This window comes from Eurosta solidaginis, chromosome 3 (genome assembly GCF_040869045.1).
Source record: "Eurosta solidaginis isolate ZX-2024a chromosome 3, ASM4086904v1, whole genome shotgun sequence".
Classification (NCBI taxonomy): domain Eukaryota; kingdom Metazoa; phylum Arthropoda; class Insecta; order Diptera; family Tephritidae; genus Eurosta; species Eurosta solidaginis.
In genome coordinates, this window is record NC_090321.1 from 230,381,000 (window position 1) to 230,405,115 (window position 24,116).

General features: G+C 41.0%; 1 protein-coding gene across 1 annotated transcript; it reads left to right on the forward strand.

The window, feature by feature from the left end:
* Nucleotides 1–13,671: 13,671 nt before the first annotated feature.
* TER94 (Transitional endoplasmic reticulum ATPase TER94) lies at nt 13,672–22,679 on the forward strand. The gene is made up of 7 exons (XM_067775441.1): nt 13,672–13,848; nt 14,839–14,941; nt 15,139–15,585; nt 20,264–21,254; nt 21,316–21,908; nt 21,979–22,133; nt 22,202–22,679. The coding sequence occupies exons 1-7, from the start codon at nt 13,832–13,834 to the stop codon at nt 22,293–22,295; spliced, it is 2,400 nt and encodes a 799-aa protein (XP_067631542.1). The 5' UTR covers nt 13,672–13,831; the 3' UTR covers nt 22,296–22,679.
* The last annotated feature ends 1,437 nt before the right edge of the window (nt 22,680–24,116 follow it).

Here is a 24,116-nt window from a genome sequence, read left to right on the forward strand (position 1 = left end):
ATTTCATCGTCACCGTAAAACGCACTTCCATAAACTTTAAAAAAGGAAAGTGGGATGAGTACAAATCCTTTACAGACAGCCGCTTTGATGCCCTCCATATCCCGACTGATGCTCGCCAAGGGGAACGTGATTTCCGCAAGGTCATTGAATCCGCTTTATTCCCGCCGGATGAATTCCCGAAATTCGGCCACATTTTCTGGCGGAGGCCGCAAATTTAGCGAGAGAACGCGACCTTATAAGACAGCCCGATCTCGGCGACCCCAAATAAGGGATATAAACAAACGCATCAGATTGCTTGTGGATGAACACAAGCGGGCGAAATGGGAGGAGCATCTAAGTAGTTGTAGCCTCTCTGCCGGTGTGGGTAAACTTTGGTCCACCGTAAAGTCCTTATCGAATCTATCGCCTATGGCGATAAAGTGCCGTCGGATGCGAAAAAATGCGCGAGCGCTTTTTGCCGACAATATATAATGCTTTCTACGGTTGACAAAGTTAGACGGAGGGCAAACAGACGCGCACATAAACATAAATTCAGCGCGTCCCCAATTACCATCACCACCAAAGAGGTTGAGGATGCCATCGGTCATGCTAAACCATCTAAAGCAGTGGGCCCAGACGGCATAGCCATGCCGATGCTTAAACACCTAGAAAATTCAAATATTAACATATGTCTTCAACCTGGCCCTTTCCACCTTTGTCATTCCCGAAAAATTGCAAATGGCTAAGGTGGTCCCGCTACTAAAGCCTGGGAAACCAGCTTACATAGGAGATTCATATCGCCCGATATATCTCCTGTCGCCAGTAGTCAAGACACTTGAAGCCATTTTGCTCTCCTATTTCATAGCAAATTTGCAACTAGCCTGTCATCACCATGGCTTTAGAAAACTTCATAGGACAACCACCGCGCTACATGCCATTAGCACCCATATAAATTGCGTTTTAAATAAAAAAAGCCCCACCATAGAACAGTACTCGTTGCGCTAGACATATCAAAAGCTTTTGATACGGTCAACCACGGCACGTTACTGCAAGACCTGGAAGGTCTACCTTTCCTCCAAGTCTTAAAAAGTGGACCGCAAATTATCTGGGTGGTCGGCAGGCATCGGCGCAATTTAGAAACGCATCATCAAAACCAAGAAGAATTAAACAAGGGGTGCCACAGGGTGGTGTCCTATCCCCACATTTGTTTAACTTCTACATATCAATGCTACCTTCGCCACCAGAGGGAGTTACTATCGTTTCCTATGCCGATGACTGCAGAATAATGGACACAGGCCCAGGCCCACCGATCGATAAGCACGGGTCCGGCTGGTTTGAACTATTTTTTCTAAAGCGTAATATTTTTGGGACTTCTGACAGATGTTCGTTTAATGAAGCAGGTGACCCTGTGTGCAAAGGAAAACTTAATTATTTCATTAAATATAATTTTGACACGATTAAGGTCCTGTGTGAAATTGTTAATACATTATTATATTGTAACGAATTTTCTGCAAATCCTCTTATTTGCCCTTTTGCTAGGTTCGTATCGCTAAACTGTTGAATAAATAACTCCAATATTGGAGAATGGAAAAATTGCCTTTATTAAAATACTTCACAATAACACTCAAACTGTGCAACGAATAGCTTAATAACCAAACTGATAGCTCAAATGAAACTGACTTTCAAAATAATACTGCTATTGCTCGCTAGATAACGTCTTAGTCGTAACTGCTTGACTACTCAAATCAAACTGAATTTCAGCGCCTCTACATCTGTCGCCTTTTATACTCTTTGGTTTCCTCGTTCGCATCTTCTAGACGCTTCCAGAATCTACTAGTCCAGTAGCTCTCAAACTTCTCATCTGTAACTACAATTGCACAATTTTATAGTTTTTCTCATTGCATACTTATAGGAGTATCTCAGATATATGCATGTATTTGTGCATTGACTCTCTGCTGCTCGTACACGTACATGGTACATATATGTAGACGCAGTTATTGTTTCGTTTATGTAGATACATGATGATTGAATTATTGATGTGCATTCACGTCACTGCTTATCATCGGCTTAGAGCTGGCAGTACTCTTTAGTTTTGCTAATATTCGTAACACTGCCCTCCACCTAAGTCTGATCGTCCCGATCAGACAAATCTCTCGATCTAGACGCTGCTAGCATCGCCAAATGTACCACTCTTCTACTCCGTGGTTTCTCAATGCTTTGTATGCTGTAGATGGTATCACTGATCTTCTTCACAACCTTGTACGGGCCTTCCCAACTGCACCGAAATTTGGATGGAACACCTTTCCGCCGGTTAGGGTTGTATACCAGTGCCAAATCTCCCGCCAAGAAACTTTTCGAATTATTGTTCTCATGGTACCTGTGTTTCATCGTACCACTCAATACCCTGGTTCGTTGCTTCACACTCTGTTGTTTGGCCGATGAACTACTTCGTAGAGCTTGCGCTGGACTGATTTACTTTGCATAATCAGTATCGTTCCCACGTTTCCCCACAGTAGTGCGCTCTGGCTTGAAACAACCCTCGCATTCTTTCTCAAAAATTCGTTGCTTCGTTTTCCTGCTTTTAGGTTTTGTCAATGCCAGTGTTTCTCTCGCAGGTACTTTTGATTTTGATTTATTTGGCCCATTCGATCTATCAACCTTTGCCTTTGACTTTCGTGGTCTTTGTCGAGTCTTTTCCACCAGTACCCGATTACTGCTGAACCGTTTTTCCAAACTAAATTTAAGTGGCACATCTTGGTTCTCATAACACATCAGCCTTCTCTGCATATCGATCTTGATGTCATGGTCAACCAAGAAATCCACTCCCAATATAACTTCATCAACAATCTCCGCCACAACAAATTTGTGTAGAACCATGACCTTCCCAATCAATACTTCACATATCACTTCTCCCTGAACTTGGTTATACTCGCCAGTGACCGCACGCAACTTTGCTCCAGGTAACGGTTTTACTCTCCTGTTGACCAAGTCAGATCGGATCAAGGAATGAGATGCGCCCGTATCTACAGTCAGTACTCGTTCTTTGCCATCCACATTCCCTCTAACGCTAAGACTGCTCGATTTTTTACCAATTTGCGACACAGATATCACAGGGCATTCAATAGCTGGATCTAACTCTCTACCTCTTACTCGCTCTTGCTCATCTCCTCCAGCTTTGCGTTTACGGCCACCCACATTGTTGGAACTGTTAAGACCAAGATCGCAATGACGTGCTATGTGACCGGACTTCCCGCATTTGAAGCATTTGATAACTTTTTCACTTCGCTTTTGCGATCCTTTCAGTGCCTCCAAAATTGTGTCTACCCAATCTGGTCTTTACACTTCCACACGATGCGCTTTGTATGCTGGTTTACTCAATAGTGAAGCCATTTTCTGAGTCAATGCATGTGATACCGTTTCAGCAAATGTCAACTTTGGGTTTGCGTATGTAGCTCGCTTCGTTTCCACGTCCCGTATGCCATTTATAAAACTCTGGATTTTTACCCTCTCGGTGTATTCCACTGGTGCATCCGCATTTGCGAGATGAGCCAACCTTTCAACATCCGAGGCAAACTCCTGGAAAGTCTCATTAGCTCTTTGGTGACGGTTTTGCAACTCAATTTGGAATATCTGTTTCCTATGCTCGCTTCCATAACGTCTCTCGACAGCGGCCATCAATGCTTCATAGTTGTTCCGCTCTCCTTCGGCAATCGTCTGTAGGATTTCCGCTGCTGGCCCTTTCAGTGCCACGAACAGAGCTGCAACTTTATCTTCAGCATTCCAGTTGTTCGCTGCCGACGTCTTCTCAAATTGGAGCTTAAATACCTGGAATGGAACAGAACCATCAAACGTTGGGGATTTTACCTTCAGAGTAGACGTTGAAGTGATTGGACGGTTCAATTGTAACTCCTGAATCCGATCTTTCAAAGCATCCATCTCGGCCTCCACTTTATTTTGTCGTTCACTAACAGCCTCCAGCTGTGATGAGAATTTTGTTTCCTGTGCCTCCAGCTTTGTTGAGATACGCTCTTCTTGTGCTTCGCCATGTGTGTTTTCTGTTCTTCCATCTTCGATGTTATTCGTGTCTCTTGGGATTTCATCTGTGATGACATATACGTTTTCTGTTCTTCTAGTTGAGATGACATATAAGTTATCTCTTCTTCTAGTTGAGATGGCATGTTGGTGGATATTTGCGATGACATTTCTGTTATACGTGCCTCTTGCGCTTCCAGTTGGGATGCAATTGCGACGACATTGATGCTACTGTCGATGTTTGTGCAGATATTGCAGCCAATATCATGTTCAAGTCTGTGCTGCTAACCGTCTGCGATGTTTCGTTTTTCTCTTCAATTTTTGTTGTCTCCTCGCCATCAAGATGAAAGACATACTCTTCCACATCAATTCCTTCTGCTTCCATTGCCTCTCGTAACCGTTCCTGAAGTTCAAGTTTAACGCCGCTTGTATTCAATCCACGGCTCTCCAACTCCTTCTTCAGTTGCTGGATCTTCAATTCACTGAACTATGCCATGTCCTTGTTGTCCTCTGGAATTTATTCAACAATTCCTCTTCTGACACCAATTGTAACGAATTTTCTGCGAATCCTCTTATTTGCCCTTTTGCTAGGTTAGTATCGCTAAACTGTTGAATAAATAAATCCAATATTGAAGAATGGAAAAATGGCCTTTATTAAAATACTTCGCAATAACACTCAAACTGTGCAACGAATAGCTTAATAACCAAACTGATAGCTTAAATGAAACTAACTTTCAAAATAATACTGTTATTGCTCGCTAGATATCGTCTTAGTCGTAACTGCTTGACAACTCAAATCAAACTGAACTTCAGCGCCTCTACATCTGTCGCCTTTCATACTCTTTGGTTTCCTCGTTCGCATCTTCTAGACGCTTCCAGAATCTACTAGTCCAGTAGCTCTCAAACTTCTCAGGTGTAACTACAATTGCACAATTTTATAGTTTTTCTCATTGCATACTTATAGGAGTATCGCATGTATTTGTGCATTGACTCTCTGCTGCTCGTACACGTACATGGTACATATATGTAGACGCAGTTATTGTTTCGTTTATATAGATACATGATGATTGAATTATTGATGTGCATTCACGTCACTGCTTAGCATCGGCTTAGAGCTGGCAGCACTCCTTAGTTTTGCTAATATTCGTAACAATATGTGGAAAAACCTTATCTCATATTTAGGAGTCTTTAAACATTATTTAAGTATCTGTTATTAACATATCACATATTTTGGAGAAATAAATATTGAAGCCGCTGTAAACAATTATAGAATTCAAATTATTCGTCATATGTTCTATGTTTCAGACAAATTTTATATTGATAACCATGTAAGAACCTTAAACATAAAACGTATGAACTGCTTTAATGTATGTCTTATAATATAATTCCAATAAATGTTTGTATTATGTAAAATATTAGTGCTTGATTTTGCAAGATCGATTTATTTTCCAATCGATTTATCTTCCATAATCGACAATTGTTGGAGGGTGGAGCCGTGTGCAGAAGTACACGAAAGTGGGAAAAGCTTCTGACCGTCATTCACCTGGGAATGGCCAGAGCGATTCTTTTGCATGCGGTTCAGGCAGCTCACTACTTCCGGGCGCTTGCTGCCAAGTATCCTCTGTGTAGAAGGCGACAACCTGGCTAGGCCACTCTTATATAATCGGTTTAAGGGCTAGCCGGGGGATCTCCCATCGGCAGCGTCTGTTCACCACTAGGTGCGGCTGCAAGCGGTCGTCTGTCTTGGAGCAAGCGGCTCGCTATAAAAACGTGCAAGTAATATTTTCACCCCCGCTGAGTGGGATGTGCGCTGGGCTTGGGACCCGCCATGTCAAACCATACTCCAATGAAAAGCAACAAAAAGCCTCGGATAAAAAGAACACTCTCTATTGATGACGACCATGGAAAACGTTTGAAGGACAATGAATTGAGGGCATGCATCTGGAAAGTCCGCTCCCTGAATGGGATTGGTGCATATGCCTGGCTGGTTGATGTCCTCGTCAAAGCAAAATCTGACATCACCGCCATTCAAGAAATGCGCTGGACAAAGCAAGGAAGAAAGAAAATTAAAAATTGTGACATCTATTGGAGTGGCCATACAAATAAGCGCAGTTTCGGCATCGGATTCGTGGTGGAAGAGAGACTTTGTCGCCAAGTATTGGCGTTCACGCCTGTAGACGAGCGTCTCGCCACTATCCGAATAAAAGCAAAATTTTTTTAATATATCATTCATCTGCGCCCATGCGCCGACAGAGGAGAAAGACGCTTTTTGTGAACAATTAGAACGCACATACGAGCGCTGCCCTCGCCATGATATAAAAGTCGTGCTTGGCGAGTTTAATGCCAGGGTGGGCAAAGAAGGTGTTTTTGGCCCTACAGTCGGAAAGTTCAGCATACACAATGAAACTTCTCCTAATGGACTGAGGTTGATTGACTTTGCCGGTGCTCGAAACATGGTCATATCCTGCACGATTCATGCATAAAAAGGAACATCAAGCTACATGGCTGTCCCCCGATCGAAATACTTGCAATCAGATCGATCATTTTATGATAGGCGGACGGTATGCCTCCAGTGTTTTAGATGTGCGCACGATCCGAGGGCCTAAAATCATCGCAGCCAAAATACGCACCCGCCTCTGCGCGGCTAAAACCAAGAAACAAAAAACGCAAGGAAAGCTAAACGTCGAAAGGCTGCAATCGCAACAGATTGTCAATGATTTCGCAACTCGACTCTCACACCTGATCTCTGAGAGCACAACTCAGCCTGAAGGAATACAAGAGCAGTGGGAGCATATCTCCAAAGCACTTCGTACCGCCGAGGAAAAAGTTGGTTACCGGCGGCCACGGAAAAACAACTGATACGATGAAAAATGCCACGTTGCAACCGAAAGAAAAGAAGCTGCCTACAGGGCTACGTTAAAAGGGAGCGCAACAAAAGGAGTGTGTGAACGCTACCGCGAGTTAAAAAGGGGAAGCGAGATGCCTTTACAGGAAGAAAAAAGCAGAGGCAGAAGGGCGTGAGTGCTTGAACTGCTATACACTAGGAATAACGCCGGAAAATTTTACCAAAAAATTTGGCGACAGACGCAAGGTTTTAAGACCGGGGCAAACTCCTGTAAGTACGAAAACGGAGAACTTGTAACTGATGTGCAGAGACAACTTAGATTATAAATGTGCCCCACCTGATTATGACGAAGTCAGAATAGCAATAGCCAGATTGAAAAACAACAAGACCGCGGGCGCTGATGGATTGCCTGCGGAGCTATTCACATACGGCGGCGAGGAGTTGGTAAGGCGCATGCATCAGCTTCTTCGCAAAATATGGGCGGACGATTGCATGCCCGACGATTGGAATCTAAGTGTTCTTTGCCCAGTCTACAAGAAGGAGGATACTGCAAACTGCACCAACTATCGCGGAATCAGCCTTCTTAATATCGCATATAAGGTCCTGTCAAGTGTATTGTGCGAAAGATAGAAGCCCACCGTGAATCAACTGATCAGTGCGGCTTCAGACCTGGTAAATCTACCATCGACCAGATTTTCGCGCTACATCTTTGAAAAAACCCGCGAAAAAAGAATCGACACACATCACCTCTTCGTCGATTTAAAAGCCGCCTTCGACAACACGAAAAGGAGCTGCCTATATGCCGCTATGTCTGAATTTGGTTTCCCCGCAAAACTTATACGGCTGTGCAAAATGACGTTGAGCAACACCATCAGCTCAGTCAGAATTGGAAAGGACCTCTCCGAGCCGTTCGAAACTAAACGAGGTTTCAGACAGGGTGACCCCCTATCGTGTGATTTCTTTAATTTGATGCTGGAGAAAATTGTGCTACCTACAGAACTTACCGCTCTCGAATAATATTCTATAAAAGCGTGCAAATACTGGCGTATGCTGATGACATTGATATCATCGGTCTAAACACCCGCGCCGTTAGTTCTGCTTACTCCAAACTGGAAAAAAGAAGCGGTAAAGATGCCGTCATCGAGCAAAGAGTCAGCGCATATGCGCCTTGGCAACCACGCTACTGTTGGCAGCCATAATTTCGAAATAATAAAATACTTCGTTTATTTTAGAACTAGCATTAATACTAGCAACAACAACAAATGAAAAGTAAAGTCCTCTCTCGGCAAACGAAAATCATACTCTGCAAGTCACTTATCGTACCCGCCCTGCTGTATGGTGCAGAAGCATGGAGCATGACAACATCAGATGAAGCGGCTCTGGGAGAGCCGAGAGAAAAGTTCTGCGAAAGATTTGTGGACCTCTACGCGTTGGCGATGGCGAGTACCGAAAAAGATTTAACGATGAGCTGTACGAGCTATTCGCAGACACCAACATCGTCCAGCGAATTGAAACGCAGCGGCTGCGCTGGCTAGGCCATGTTATGCGAATGAAAGATGACGCTCCGGCCAAGAAAGTTTTTTTATCGGAACCCGCCTATGGAAGCAGAGGTAGAGGACGGCCCGCACTCCGTTGGAAGGACCTAGTGGAAAACGATTTATACTCCCTTGGTGTGACCAATTGGCGCCGGTTGGCAGAGAGAAGTAGCGACTGGCGCGGCTTGTTGGACGGCCATAACCGTAATCTGCTGTTATTCAGTGGCAGATTTAGTAACTTGCTCATTGTATTGGTTCATAGCATAGAAGCGATTTGTTCCTATTATGAGAGCTATGTTTGAGTCTGTGAATGGTAACCGGAAATAATGCTGTCACAGGTAATCAGTCGCGAATATTCCTTGTAAGTTGTCGCTGAAATGTACTGTGATATTCCAGTAGCTGTGACAAAATCCCAGGTACACGAATATTTGCCAACTCCAATCAGTTTCCAGTAGGGTCCCAGCAAAACCTGTCTAACCAATTCATGGACAGAAAATGTACTAAACCAAACACTTACGCATCACAAATGGCGTAGAGTATATGGGTAAACGCAGAGAGAATAAATGAATAAGAGGTGCCAGCTCGTATGATTGCTATAAAAAATTGGTTACTTCGAGCTATTATGGTTTTCGGCAGTTGGCCTTGTACTTTTTGTCATGATTTGGCCACGTGTTTTCTGTTTCCCGCTTGAATTATTTAATACTTTCCAGTTTCTTTTTTTTTAAATTTTGTTAAGCTAATTTTTTAATTTTTGTTCGCCTTAACCATATATGTAATACTCCTATATAGCTACAAAAAGCTAGGTACATTCCCAAACATCAGAGTGCCGATATATTGCTGTTTAAACGTTTCTGTTTTTGTATTATTCAATAATCGAATGTAGCTAAATTTAAATTTTTCCTGTCACACTTATGCTGCTACAATCACAAAAATTGTATAGGCTGTCTTGTTTTGATTTCGATTCCAAAACACTTTGCGAGCATTTTCTATTAGCAATACAGGAGTATTACATATATGGCCTTAACGCATTTTTTTTTTTTACAAAAGACACACAAAACACTCCGCGATTTTACGACAGGCACACCACGAAATGTCAAAAACCACAAAAGAAGCCACCGAAAAGTGTTGGTTCGATTCGAACATGTTAACTGAGGTATCTTGTTTCATTTATCCTGTGTGGTAAAAGGAAGATGAGGGATCCCACGTACGCACCAGTTCCGGATAGAATTGTCGAATTCGCATTGGCGTTTTCATTGAAGTCTAGGGTAGAATGCCAGCTGCATCTCGCGCTATCTACCCGATAATGTTCTTGTGGGTTGTTGATTAAAATTGTTATGCACACCGCTCTGGCAAAATTACAGCACAGACCCAAACCGTAAAAATCATACGCTAGATGTCACTTTATCAATTAATCTCGGTTTTTTATATCCGTCGCTGTCAGTTTGCTATTCTGAGCACAATGCAACTCTGTTGGCAGCGTTCCGCTTCCGCTTCTTGGTTTTTGGTGTGTTCAGTGCTTAAAAATGTCATTTGTCAAAGCAAATGTCATTGTCTGCATGGCGGAACGATACAAGGTGCCCGCATCGAACAGCTGATTATAACCTTTTTTATATGATTTGATACATCAACTACCGGCGCAGTTCCATTTTGACATTTGTCCATCGAATTCACAAGTACATGGAATTTTTCTTGTTTTTAGGTATGTCACCATGTTCCCACCTTGTATCGTTCCGCCATGATTGTCTGTCTCATCCTTCATACTAATCGAGCAGTTACTTCTGTGTGAAAGCAAACAAATTACGATTTCATTAGCAGGTGAAATGAGATCATTAAGTTTCTGTGTGAAAACAGTATAAAAATACAAATCTTTTCATTAGGGGGACTCATGAAAGCATATAAACTTATAAGGTGTAAAATTATATCCATTTACACACGCGGTAATATGAACGCACCTAGTAATACTCTTGATAAACTTGATTGTTTATCAGCTGTATTATTGCCAAACAAAAATTTTTTTGATTGTTATAGAAGTTAAAAAATGCCAAGATTAAGTGAAAAATCAAAACGCCCTGATTTGCTGATGTTGGAGATTTCTGATGAAAATGACTGCTGTAGTGTCTGCAAGGTTGCATTCCTTTGAGTTTACCACGTTTAATTTAATGAAACATAATTTAAACATACAAGAAGAACAAACCCCAGGATATGCCCTTAGAACTCGAACAAATATCAAACCACGTCTTTTTCGAACAGAAAGATGTGCAAAATCAATAAAACACTATGGTGTAAAATTATTCAACAAACTTCCAGATGAAGTTAAAAATGCAAGAAATCTGCAAAGCTTTAAAACTGAAGTCAAACGCCTACTTCTTGCAAACTATAATTTTAATATTCAGCTGTAAAATGTAATTGTTAATTTTCCTCTTACTTTTACTGATATACGGAAATGGTATTTAAATCATACGTTACTTGAAATAAGTTATGTGTTTATTTAAATCATACAAATTTAAATCAAGCATTACTTCACAGCTAAACTAATTTCTTTTCTTTTAATTTTATTTTATTTTATTTTTCTTACTGCTGCACTCTCTATGTATCCTCATTAATATTGATGGCATATAGTTTTACGTAAGATATAAGCTATCTTCTCGCACAAAAACATTGTTTTTTTTGAGAAAATTGTTGTAAAGCAAATCAAATTTTGTTGTCAATAAAGCAAAAAAAAAAAAAAAAAAATGTGCGCGTAAATTTATACAAATTGTGTAAATGATTTTTCATACAAAATTTGACAGCTCGTTTACGCACTATTGGCAGGCGTATTTTATAAAAAAAATTTCCCTAGGTGGTTCCAAAACCGGTTTGTATATCAAAAGTAATTCTCGCAAAACACTTTACTACAACAACCACATGAAAATGTTCTAAATAATTTGCAAAAAGATTGTTGTTGTAACGATACAGGCACTCCCCGATGATATGGTGAGTGTTATCGCTGTTGAATGGCGTTTGCCGGATATAGATCCGGTACGTTCCGGTAACAAGCGCCATTGAGGAACTAGCCCGACCGTTGTTTACTATATAGTTTGGCAGCTTAAATTGAGGTTATGTTGCGAATAGAGTGGAAGGCAGTGAACTAGGCAGTGAAGGAATGGTGTTCGGAGTTTTTTCAAAGTTAAAAAAAAATAATAAAAGCTTTAATATAAATAAAAATATTGTTTATGTATGTAATAGAAATAGACTGCAATGACCAAAATTTCCTTTAGTGCAAGTCAAAGGACTCCACCATTCAAGCCCTACGTTTCGCTAATGTTCTTAGCTTCTTCAGGGGCAGGTATTTATGTGTATAACTATGTAATTATAATTTACATAATGGACAGTTGTCATTAATAAATAAATTAAATTGAAGTCAAAATTTAAATGTTTAGGTACCCTTCTGTTTAGGTATACTTGTCAAATTGGACTTTGATCCATAAGTGGAATTTAATTTAGTTATTAATGACAACTGTGCATTATGTAAATTATAATTACATATTATACACATAAATTTCTGCCCCTGAAGAAGCTAAGAAGATTAGCGAAACGTAGGGCTTGAATATTGGAGTCCTTTGACTTGTACTAAAGCAAATTTTGATCATTGCAGCCTATTTCTATTACATACATATACAAAAAGTATTGACCAGCTTATTCAAATCTAAAAATATTGTTTTAATAACAACAAAAACTCCTTTTATGTTCTATATACATAAATTCGTAAGGATTATCTCACTTTAAAATTTGAGCTAAATAATCTAAAGTTTTTCTTTTTAAACTGAGTCGAGAACTGTGCGTTTGAATATGCGAAATTTCACCGATCAGCTGTTAGTTGCGCTACTTGGTAAGACTTACAATGAGCCCGACCATCTCAAGAACGATTAATATGACCACATTGAACACTCAAGAGCAGCCCCTCCCCCTTAGTTCCAAGAGGAACTTTTGCTCTCTATGGCTCGCCTGCTAAATATGGGTTATACGTGGATATTTGTAACAGGATTTGCCACGCTTAGGTTTTAAGTTGGCAGCATTCAGGGCTCAACTATATGGTTGGCTCATCTCTACAGCAACAACATACCTTTGTTCAGAATATCAAAATCAGCGTGTCGGCGTTAGGATTGAAAACAAAACTTAGCAGGTTTGGTGTCTAGTAAGAAAATATTGTCAATGTTTTGGTTTCATTTTGAGTTTGCCATCTCCTTCCGACAATATCTACTCCAGTGAAATGAAAAAAATAAAATCAGCTGGTGAGATGAGCCAACCATATACTTGAGCCATGGTAGCACTGAAATAAATATGTGTACATATGTGTATACTTATAAGAATTCGCCATATTTAAAAGCTAAAAGACGAAAAGAGTAAACAACTTAAAGAAAATGTAAGGAAAATAGTTTTCGTGCGAAACTATTTAAATGTTAATAATTCTATCAGTTTCTTCTTCTTATTTCCAGCAAAACAGATTTTTTATATTACCAGCTCTCATTAAGTTGATCCAGATCGTTCCAATGAGATTTGATCGTGAACCAGAGCTCGATAAGTCAATGGAACGCTGCTATATCTTCTTAAGGGCCCATTACTGATACTTAGCATAGACTTGACTTGACTTGGCTTAAACTTGGCAACTTAGCCACGATTATACCCCACTTAGCGCATAAAATCTGGCATCATAATCTATAAATGTCAAAATGAAATGGAAATAACAACTGGCATCTCAAAATGTAAACGTCACTTAGACCTTACATAGAAAATCAAAATTCAACGGACTTCTAAGTCAAGTTAAATGTTGGTAAGTTTTGAGTAATCAGTAACATGCAATGTCCATTTAACAGAACTGTAAGTGAATCTCAAGTCAAGTCAAATCTATGCTAAATATCAGTAATGGGCCCTTTAGCTTTGACAGCAAAACTACTTAAAACTGACGTGTCCCTCAGTTGGGCAGCACTGTTCATGAGTCAACGAACGAACCTACATCAGGGTTGCATTTTATTACTACGGTTCAAAAAATGTTTTTGTTTGGGGCCAATTTCATTTTCCTTGTCCTTTTGGCTTAAAAAAAGGATTTAGAAATTGGAAAAAGTTAAATTTATTTAGAAACTTTGATTTGACACTTTTTTTTATTCATGTATTTTTTGAATATTACAATATACAAGTAAATCTCATTCTAACTGTTACTAACGTATTTGCGGTAATAATTTGCAACTCTGCGTGTCTGCTACGTTTTTCCGCAGTGCTGCTTCAACGTCGGCAGCCGTCAACGAATAATCGTCACACTCAGGAAAAATAATTATACGCGTTCGTTGTCTGCCGCTTTCGTTGCAAAGTAAAAAGTTTTCCTCTGTGTTTAAGTGATTTTACAACAAAGAATATTTGCATTTTTTCTGTAAATTTAGTGGATTAAGTATAAAGTGTTATAATTATGGCCGATTCTAAAGGGTAAGTGTAGTATTTAATGTTTTATCATTGCTTTCTAAATGCCGACCAATGTGTTTGATGAAACGAGGTGCTGCTGCAGAGATAGCGATAGAGATTCTGCTGCTAGCTTCAATTTCGCGTTGTCATTGCCTATGAAACACATTTGATATAAATGAAATTATTCACATTTTGACTTAAAAATTTTTCAAACTTCACATTTTTAATCAAACGTCCAATTATTCTATATAAAATTATATATTATGTGCTATGGCAAATTTATTTGGTTATAGCAATTAATTGCATGCTGCCTCAGTCGTTTATGTTTGTATGTAAGCCATTTCCTCTGCCCGCAATTATCCGTGAAGAAGTTGGGCCATCCACTGTGCACTCTTGAAAGTTATAAATATGCTCACAAAAATCCACCCTCTTGCAAGAAATTTCAAAATGTTTTGAGTTATTAATCAAATTTATTTTGCTTTCAAAAGTTTAAGCAAAAATTTGACGGCGTCTGGGTTTTAATCGACTTTTGATGAACAAAGAAAATTTGTTTAATATACAAACATTGCCAAAGAATTATAAAAAAAAAATACCACGAAAAATGGCTAGTGGCGGTAGCAGTGGAAATTCGGGCAATGGAAGCAATGGAGGACGCAGACATGCACCATTTAATTGGGGTCCCGACGCCGACGATGATATCTGTGACGACGACTTGATGGATGACGATCAAGATGTGTCAAATTTAGTACACAAATATAGACATGAGCAAGAGCTAAGTTTAAAAAAGACTCAAGGCTCGATTCGTTTATCAACACCGGATGCCAATGATTCAAATAATAAGAAAGGTGGTAAAGGCGGCCGTGGACCGAACGATAGTAATTCGGGATCCATAGGCCCACAAGCTTCTAATGACAAACGGTTTGATTGAATTCGCTAACAAAATTATATTACAAATAATAGGATACCGTCTCGATTTGTGTCTTATATCGCTTTGTTTATTTTCTCATTCCTTAGTGATGATTTAGCTACCGCAATCTTGAAGCGCAAAGATCGCCCTAATCGGTTAATAGTTGAGGAAGCTGTCAACGATGATAACTCGGTGGTATCCTTGTCGCAGGTAAGTCAGTTGGCTAAAGTACATATTTGCTTTATAACGTATCTTGCGCACCATCTTAGTTGCCATTTTGGTTTATTATCCAAATGTAAGCTTTCAACAAATTTTTAAACATAATTTTTATGTTTTACCCGGTATCGTAAATGAGCAACTATATACTTATATTACAACATTATCTAAAAATATATCTATTCCTTTAGGAAAAAATGGATGAGTTGCAATTATTCCGTGGTGATACGGTTATATTGAAGGGTAAGCGTCGCAAGGAGACTGTTTGCATTGTACTATCGGATGAAAATTGTCCGAATGAAAAAATACGTATGAATCGTGTAGTGCGCAATAACTTATGTGTACATCTGTCGGATGTCGTGTCTATTCAATCATGTCCCGATGTCAAGTACGGAAAGCGTGTACGCATCTTGCCTATCGACGATACAGCAGAGGGTGTGACTGGTAATTTGTTCGAAATTTATTTGAAACCCTACTTTTTGGAAGCATATCGACCCATTCACATGGGGGACAATTTCATTGTACGCGCTGCTATGCGCCCAATTGAGTTCAAGGTTGTACTAACCGATCCGGAACCGTACTGTATTGTAGCACCTGAAACGGTTATCTTCTGTGATGGTGATCCAATTAAGCGTGAAGTAAGTTTTAAGGTTAAATCTTGAGCCCTTGAAAAATAGGTAAAGACACACATCTTTAAAATTTTTTTATTTAAGTTGGCCAAATGGTTCAATCGTTAAATTTATTGTATAAAATCAATCCCAAGCGTCTTGACCTCAGCATTAACAATCCGAAGGAGAAAAAATTTAGAGGCGTGGAATTCGGGGTCGTCAAAGCCTCGGCTGTTAATGGAACAGGATTCGCCAAGGATAGGTGAGGTTGACAATTGGGTTTGGAGAAGCTATGTATTGCGCTTCAATCTGAAAGGGCTGCGCTACACAAACCCCTTGAATCCGGTATTTTAGTCGCCTCTTACGACAGGCATACCTACCGCGAATATATTCTAGCCTCCTAACCCGAGTTAATAAAGAATAAAAAGAAAATATTTAAGTTGAACGGTTTTATTGAAAACAAAACTTACATTAAGTAATAATAAAACTAAAAGCTAGAAAATAACTGTTAGGTTCTAAGTACTAGTCATCACACTCCTCATCAATCTAGGGCGTTGACCAGACAATTAAGTAAAACCGTTGACCGCGTAAAATTTCTATTGACAGTCATATAAAAGACCAAATGAACCTTAATAAGGTTATGCTACGCCTCACATTTTTAGAAATTTTACGGGTCCAACGCTTTTATTTAATTGTATGACCAACGCCCTAGATTGATGAGGAGTGTGATGACTAGTACCTAGGACCTGCCTAATTACGCTTCCCAAAGCAGTCGGTTCTATGTACCGGAGCGACTCGGGTTTTTTTTTTATTTTAAGGACTGTCATTTCAGTGTGACCCCATCTAATTTGTTTCGTCCCTCCCACAAATTCTCATCCTCCCAGCAGCTCCTTGCAGCAGGACTGCACCATATTCTCTTACTCCGGGAAGGCATCGAATCCAATCCGGGTCCGTCTCCTGACCCCGGTCCTGAGAAATGGTTTTGCTGCATCTGCCGGAAAAGAATCTTTTTAGGACGTTCATACTCTGTTCAGTGTGTCTCGTGCAAGGGATGGTTGCATCGGACAGGTTGTTCTGGGCTTCATCCCAAAACCCGACGTCCACGTAACTTTTATAAATCTTTTGTGGCTCCTTGCTGTTCACGCCCAAGGGCGTCCCGTAGTCTACGTCTAAGCGAAGAAACGACGTTCTGCACAATAAAGGGAGACGCCCCCACACGTATGGTAGGAAGCTGTCACAGCTCGCCAGATATCTCAATCGTGAGCGCAGAACTCGTAAACTGCGTCAACTGGCAGCCGATGGTAACATTGGCATCCGACCACCTGCCCATACTTATTTCGCTTGAGCGTAACGCCGACTTCATCGTCACTGAAAAACGCACTTTCATAAACTTCAAAAAAGGAAAGTGGGAAGAATATAAATCCTTTACAGACAGCCGCCTAACTGCCCTCCCTATCCCGACTGATGCCCGCCAAGGGGAGCGTGCCTTCCGTAAGGTCATTAAATCCGCCTCGGCACATTTCATTCCCGCCGGGAGAATTCCCGAAATCCGGCCCCACTTCCCGGCGGAGGCCGCAAACTTAGCGAGAGAACGTGACCTTATAAGACAGGCGACCCCCAAATAAGGGATATAAACCAACGCATCAGATTGCTTGTAGATGAACACAAGCGGGCGAAATTGGAGGAGCACCTAAGAGGTTGTAACCTCTCTACCGGTGTGGGTAAACTTTGGTCCACCGTAAAGTCTCTATCGAATCCGACTAAGCACAAAGACAAAGTTTCCATCGCCTTTGGCGACAAAGTGCTGTCGGACGTGAAAAAATGCGCGAGCGCTTTCTGCCGACAATATATAATGCATCCTACGGTCGACAAAGATAGACGGATAGCCAATAGACGCGCACATAAACACAAATTCAGCGCGTCACCAATCACCATCACCGCTAAAGAGGTTGAGGACGCCATTGGTCGTGCTAAACCATCCAAAACAGTGGGCCTAGACGGCATAGCCATGCCGATGCTTAAAAACCTAGGGAAAGAGGGGTTCAAATATTTAGCGCATGTCTTCAATCTGTCTCTTTCCACCTTTGTCATACCTGAGAAATGGAAAATGGCCAAGGTGGTCCCGCTACTAAAGCCTGGGAAACCAGCTAACATTGGTGAGTCGTATCGTCCGATATCTCTCCTATCGCCAGTGGCAAAGACGCTTGAAGCCATTTTTTGCTCCCTTATTTCCGAGCAAATTTGCAGCTAGCCCCTCATCAGCATGGCTTCAGAAAACTCCATAGCACTACCACCGCGCTGAATGCCATTAGCACCCAGATAAATTGCTGTTTAAATCAATACCCCCACCATAGAACAGTACTCGTAGCGCTAGACCTATCAAAAGCTTTTGATACGGTCAACCATGGCTCGTTACTGCAGGACCTGGAAGGGTCTACCCTTCCCCCATGTCTTAAAAGGTGGACCGCAAATTATCTGGGTGGTCGGCAGGCATCGGTGCAATTTAGAAACGAAACATCAAAACCAAGGAGAATTAAACAGGGGGTGCCACAGGGTGGTGTCCTCTCCCCACTTTTGTTTAATTTCTACATATCTAAGCTACCTCACCACCGGAAGGAGTCACAATCGTTTCCTACGCCGATGACTGCACAATAATGGCCCCAGGCCCAGGCCCAAAGATCGACGCGCTATGCAATAAAATAAACGGCTACCTCCCTGATCTCCAGTTTTTTCGACTCGCGAAACCTGGCATTATCACCGACTAAATCTTCCGCGACCTTATTTACAACATGGACGCCCCAAATGTCGACCATTTTGAACATCCACGTCGATGGCACTACGCTACCGACTGTCCGACACCCCAAAATCTTGGGTGTGACGTTTGATCAGGATCTACATTTTGGTGAGCACGCAGCCGCAATTGTTCCGAGAATTCAGAGCCGTACCAAAATCCTCAAATCCCTCGCTGGCAGTACTTGGGGAAAGGATAAAGAAACGCTCATGACTACATACAAAGCAATTAGCCAGCCGATTACGTGCTACGCGTCACCCATATGGTCGCCAAGCCTAAAAATCACCCACTGGAAGAAACTACAGGCCTGCCAAAATACTGCTCTCAGAATCGCCACGGGCTGTCTTCTTATGTCCCCAGAACACCATCTGCATAATGAGGCGAGAATACTCGCCATCAGGGAGAGAAATGAGATGCTGACCAAACAGTTCCTGTTGAATACCCAGAAACCTGGGCATCCCAACAGACATCTGATTGATGAACCAGCACCGCCTAGGGGCTTAAGGAGTCATCTCCGTAAGCATTTTGAGGAAATACGGCACCTGAGAACCCAGCCGTATGAAGTGAAAAAACACAAGCAGGTCCTTGGTGAACTCCATAAACAGGCGTCGAACCTTTATGCCGGGAATTGCCCGGTGAATCCAGTACTTAACGAAAATTATCCAAAACTTGCGGAAGAGGAACGCATACTCCCCAGGGAAACGTGTGTCACTCTTGCTCAACTTCGTTCTGGATAATGTAACAGGTTAAACTCTTACCTATCCAGAATCAACCCCGACATACAAAATGTATGCCCCGCTTGCAATGTGTCCCACATGACACCAACCATCTCTTCAATTGTAATGTGGAACCAACGCCTCTAACACCCCTTTCCTTATGGTCCACCCCTGTTGAAACTGTGATCGGTCGCGGCTATTAGGTGGGGCGAGCATTGCAACTAATTATTTTCTAGCTTTTAGTATAATTATTACTTAATGTAAGTATTGTTTTCAATAAAACCGTTTAACTTAAAAATTTTTTTAAATTTATTTTATTTCCAAGTTTTAATCTTAATTCACTATTATTTCTCATTCTATTTAGTTCATTTAGTGACTCATTATTACAAGGACTCTTTCCTGACATTTTTTTACAATCTAAGTCCTCGAACTCCAAAGTATTTTGATATCACATCTACCGAACTGTATGTAATATTTGTTCAAAATACGAGCCAAATCGGAACACAGATACGGTTCTTTTGAATATCTCGATCCTTGCTCCACCTAGAGGCGCTTTTTTTCATAGGTCGCTTTTTATTGCTGTATGTAATATGTGTTCCAAATGTGAGCCTAATCGGAGCACAAATACGATTTTCGTGAATATCCCGATACCTGCGCCATCTAGCGTCGATTTTTTCGTAGGTCGCTTTCTTTTCATGTATGCATTATGTGTTCCAAATATGAGTCAAATCGGACCACAAATAAAATTTTTTGAAATATTTCGATCCATGCGCCACCTATCGGAGTTTTTTTTCTTATTATTACATTGTCATCGGGTTCTCAACTACATTCCAAGTTTGAAGCTTGTATCTTATCGGGAAGTTACTTAAATTTTAATTGCAAAATTCGCCTGACAAGTCAGGCTAAATAAAAACGTTTAATAAGGACAGCCATTTATCTACAAAACATTTTTAATAAAACTATTAAGGAAATTATTCAAATCACTTGAATAGGTTATTCAATCTGTTTACTACATTTTTTAAACATTCGTAGCTTGTAGGAATTCACAAAATTAACGGCTCAAAAAATAGATAAGGTAAATATTATTGTATGCTAATTTATCCTGCCAACAGTTATTGGTGGATGGTTGTTTTTAAGAATTTTTCAAAGGCTGCATATTTAGTATAAGAAACTATGTGTTATCTATAAACAAAAATTCTAGGAGGAAGAAGAGTCACTTAATGCAGTTGGTTATGATGACATTGGCGGTTGTCGTAAACAGTTGGCTCAAATTAAGGAAATGGTGGAGCTACCTCTACGCCATCCTTCGCTTTTCAAAGCTATTGGTGTCAAACCACCACGTGGTATACTTATGTATGGTCCACCCGGTACAGGTAAAACTTTGATTGCACGTGCTGTCGCGAATGAAACGGGTGCATTCTTTTTCCTAATAAACGGTCCTGAAATTATGTCTAAACTTGCCGGTGAGTCGGAGTCTAACTTACGTAAAGCATTCGAGGAGGCTGAAAAGAACTCGCCTGCTATTATATTCATTGATGAAATCGATGCTATTGCACCAAAGCGTGATAAGACACATGGTGAAGTGGAACGTCGTATTGTATCTCAGCTACTGACACTTATGGATGGCATGAAGAAGAGTTCGCATTTGATTGTTATGGCCGCTACTAACAGGCCAAATTCTATTGATCCCGCGCTGCGTCGCTTTGGACGTTTCGATCGTGAAATCGATATTGGCATTCCCGATGCCACTGGTCGCTTGGAAGTTTTACGTATTCATACCAAAAACATGAAATTGCATGAAGACGTCGATTTAGAACAAATTGCAGCTGAAACTCATGGTCACGTTGGTGCGGATTTAGCTTCGCTCTGCTCAGAAGCCGCTTTGCAACAAATCCGTGAAAAGATGGATCTTATTGATTTAGAAGATGATAAAATTGATGCTGAAGTTTTGGCTTCATTGGCCGTTACAATGGAGAACTTCCGTTACGCTATGACAAAATCGAGCCCTTCAGCATTGCGTGAGACTGTGGTGGAAGTGCCAAACACCACTTGGACAGACATTGGTGGCTTGGAGAATGTTAAGAAAGAATTGCAAGAACTGGTGCAATATCCAGTTGAGCATCCAGACAAATTCTTGAAATTCGGCATGCAGCCCAGTCGTGGTGTGCTTTTCTACGGACCACCTGGTTGTGGTAAGTTGGTCGTAACAAATATTTACATATTTGCACTTTGATTAAAATACGTATCTTGTAGGTAAAACTTTACTAGCTAAGGCCATCGCTAACGAGTGTCAGGCCAATTTTATTTCGGTTAAAGGACCCGAATTGCTTACTATGTGGTTTGGTGAGTCTGAAGCTAATGTTCGTGACATTTTCGATAAGGCACGTTCAGCTGCACCTTGTGTGCTGTTCTTCGATGAGCTGGACTCTATTGCTAAAGCACGTGGCGGTAATGTAGGCGACGCTGGCGGCGCTGCCGATCGTGTTATTAATCAAATTTTAACCGAAATGGATGGTATGGGTGCTAAGAAGAACGTTTTCATAATTGGTGCCACCAATCGTCCAGACATTATTGATCCGGCTATTTTGCGTCCTGGCCGTTTGGATCAATTGATTTATATTCCACTTCCCGATGATAAGTCGCGTGAAGCTATCCTAAAGGCAAACTTGCGTAAATCGCCGTTAGCTAAAGATGTAGATCTGACATACATTGCCAAGGTGACACAAGGCTTTTCTGGTGCTGATTTGACAGAAATTTGTCAACGCGCTTGTAAATTGGCTATCCGACAAGCAATCGAAGCTGAGGTGCGTCGTGAAAAAGAACGCGCTGAAAAACAAACCATGGAGGTAAAGATTTGAATGTGAATAACACGCTATTTTATACTCTAAAACAAAATTGTTTTTTTACGATATTTAGATGGATGAAGACGATCCAGTACCGGAAATTACACGTGCGCATTTTGAAGAAGCGATGAAATTTGCTAGACGTTCTGTATCGGACAACGACATTCGTAAATACGAGATGTTTGCTCAGACTTTGCAACAATCGCGTGGCTTTGGACAAAACTTTAGGTGAGAATTGCAATAATTTCGTTATGAGAAATAATTTATACTAATGTTATGTTGAAAAAAAAATTCAGATTCCCGGGTGCAAGTAGCACTTCACAAGGTTCAGGACCGAATGTTCCAGCGAATCCGCCAGGCGACAATGGCGATGATGATCTTTACAGTTAGATTTTTAGTTTTAAAATCAATGAATATTATACAGAACCGATTTTGTCAAATTGAAGTATGGTTAAACAAGATAACGAACTATTTCTAATTTGAATAAAATAAAAAACTTTATGAAAGACAACTTATGTAACATTCTATCTGCCGAGTCATCACCATATAGTGTTTACAAAAAACAACTCATATCTAGTGTTGCGAAATTATTGTAGAAATTGGCTTCTGAGCCTCATTGATATGTAGTTAAAAATGCTGAATGTCGGTATTGAGAAAATATTTTAGTACACGTAGAAAACCGAACGAAAATAATTTTAATAAAGCAAAAGCAAGAAATGAAGTTTTTAAATACTGTATGTAATAAAAAAATAAAATTTAGTTAATATACAACAATTTGATGTCGCTTTGATTTTAGTGCAGAAAAAATAGTTTTTCATAGCCTGATATTAGGCTGAGGACAGCCAAGGGGAGCGACCTTTCCGCAAGGTCATTGAATTTGCCTTGTTGTTGTAGCAGTGCTTCGCCCCATCCAATAGGTGTGACGGATCACAAATTATCAACGAATTCAATTGAATCCGCCTCGGCTCGCTTTAGCCCCGCCGGAAGAATTCCCGAAATTCGGCCTCATTTTTCGGCGGAGGCCGTAAATTTAGCGACAGAACGTAACCTTGTAAGACAGCTCGATCCCGGCGACCCCCAAAGAAGGGATATAAACCAACGCATCAGATTGCTTGTGGACGAACACAAGCGGCCGAAATGCGAGGAGCATCTAAGTCGTTGTAACCTCTCTGCCGCGGTGGGAAAGCTTTGGTCCACCATAAAGTCCCTATCGAATCCGTCCAAGCACAATGACAAAATTTCCATCGCTTTTGGAGATAAAGGGCTGTCGGAGGGGAAAAATGCGCGAGCGCTTTCTGCCGACAATATATAACGCATTCTATGGTCCACGAAGATAGACGGAGTGCCAACAGTCACGCACATAAACATAAATTCGGCCCGTCTCCAATTACTATCACCGCCAAAGAGGTTGCGGATGCCATCGGTCATGCTAAACCATCCAAAGCAGTGGACCCAGACGGCATAGCCATGCAGATGCTAAAAAGCCTAGGGAAAGAGGGTTTCAAATATTTAGCGCATGTCTTCAACCTGTCTCTGTCCAACTTCGTCATTGCCGAAAAATGGAAAATGGCCAAGGCGGCCCCGCTACTAAAGCCTGGGAAACCAGCTAACATATGAGAGTCATACGCTTGAAGCCATTTTGCTCCCCTACTTCAAAGCAAATTTGCAGCTAGCCTGGCATCAGCATGGCTTCCGAAAACTCCATAGCACCACCACCGCGCTAAATTAGCACCCAGATAAATGGCGGTTTCAATCAAAACCCCCACCATAGAACAGTACTCGTTGCGCTAGACCTATCAAAAGCTTTTGATACGGTCAACCATGGCACGTTACTGCAAGACCTGGAAGGGTCTACCCTTCCCAGCTAACATGTATTAAAAGGTGGACCGCAAATTATCTGGGTGGTCGGCAGGCATCGGTGCAATTTAGAAACGAAAACATCAAAACCAAGAAGAATTAAACAAGGTGTCCTACCCCCACTTTTGTTTAACTTCTCCATATCAAAGCTACCTTCGCCACCAGAAGGAGTTACTATCGTTTCCTATGCCGAAGACTGCACAATAATGGCAACAGGCCCAGACCCACAGATCGTTGAGCTTTGCAACAGAATAAACGGCTACCTCCCTGATCTCCAGTTTTTTCACCTCGTGAAACCTGGCATCCCCGACTAAATCCTCCGCAACCCTATTTATAACATTGACGTCCCAAATG

Coding starts and splice junctions, on each gene's coding strand:
- TER94 (XM_067775441.1), top strand. Junction 21,255..21,315: donor CTACGGACCACCTGGTTGTG/GTAAGTTGGTCG, acceptor CGTATCTTGTAG/GTAAAACTTTACTAGCTAAG. Junction 21,909..21,978: donor CTGAAAAACAAACCATGGAG/GTAAAGATTTGA, acceptor TACGATATTTAG/ATGGATGAAGACGATCCAGT.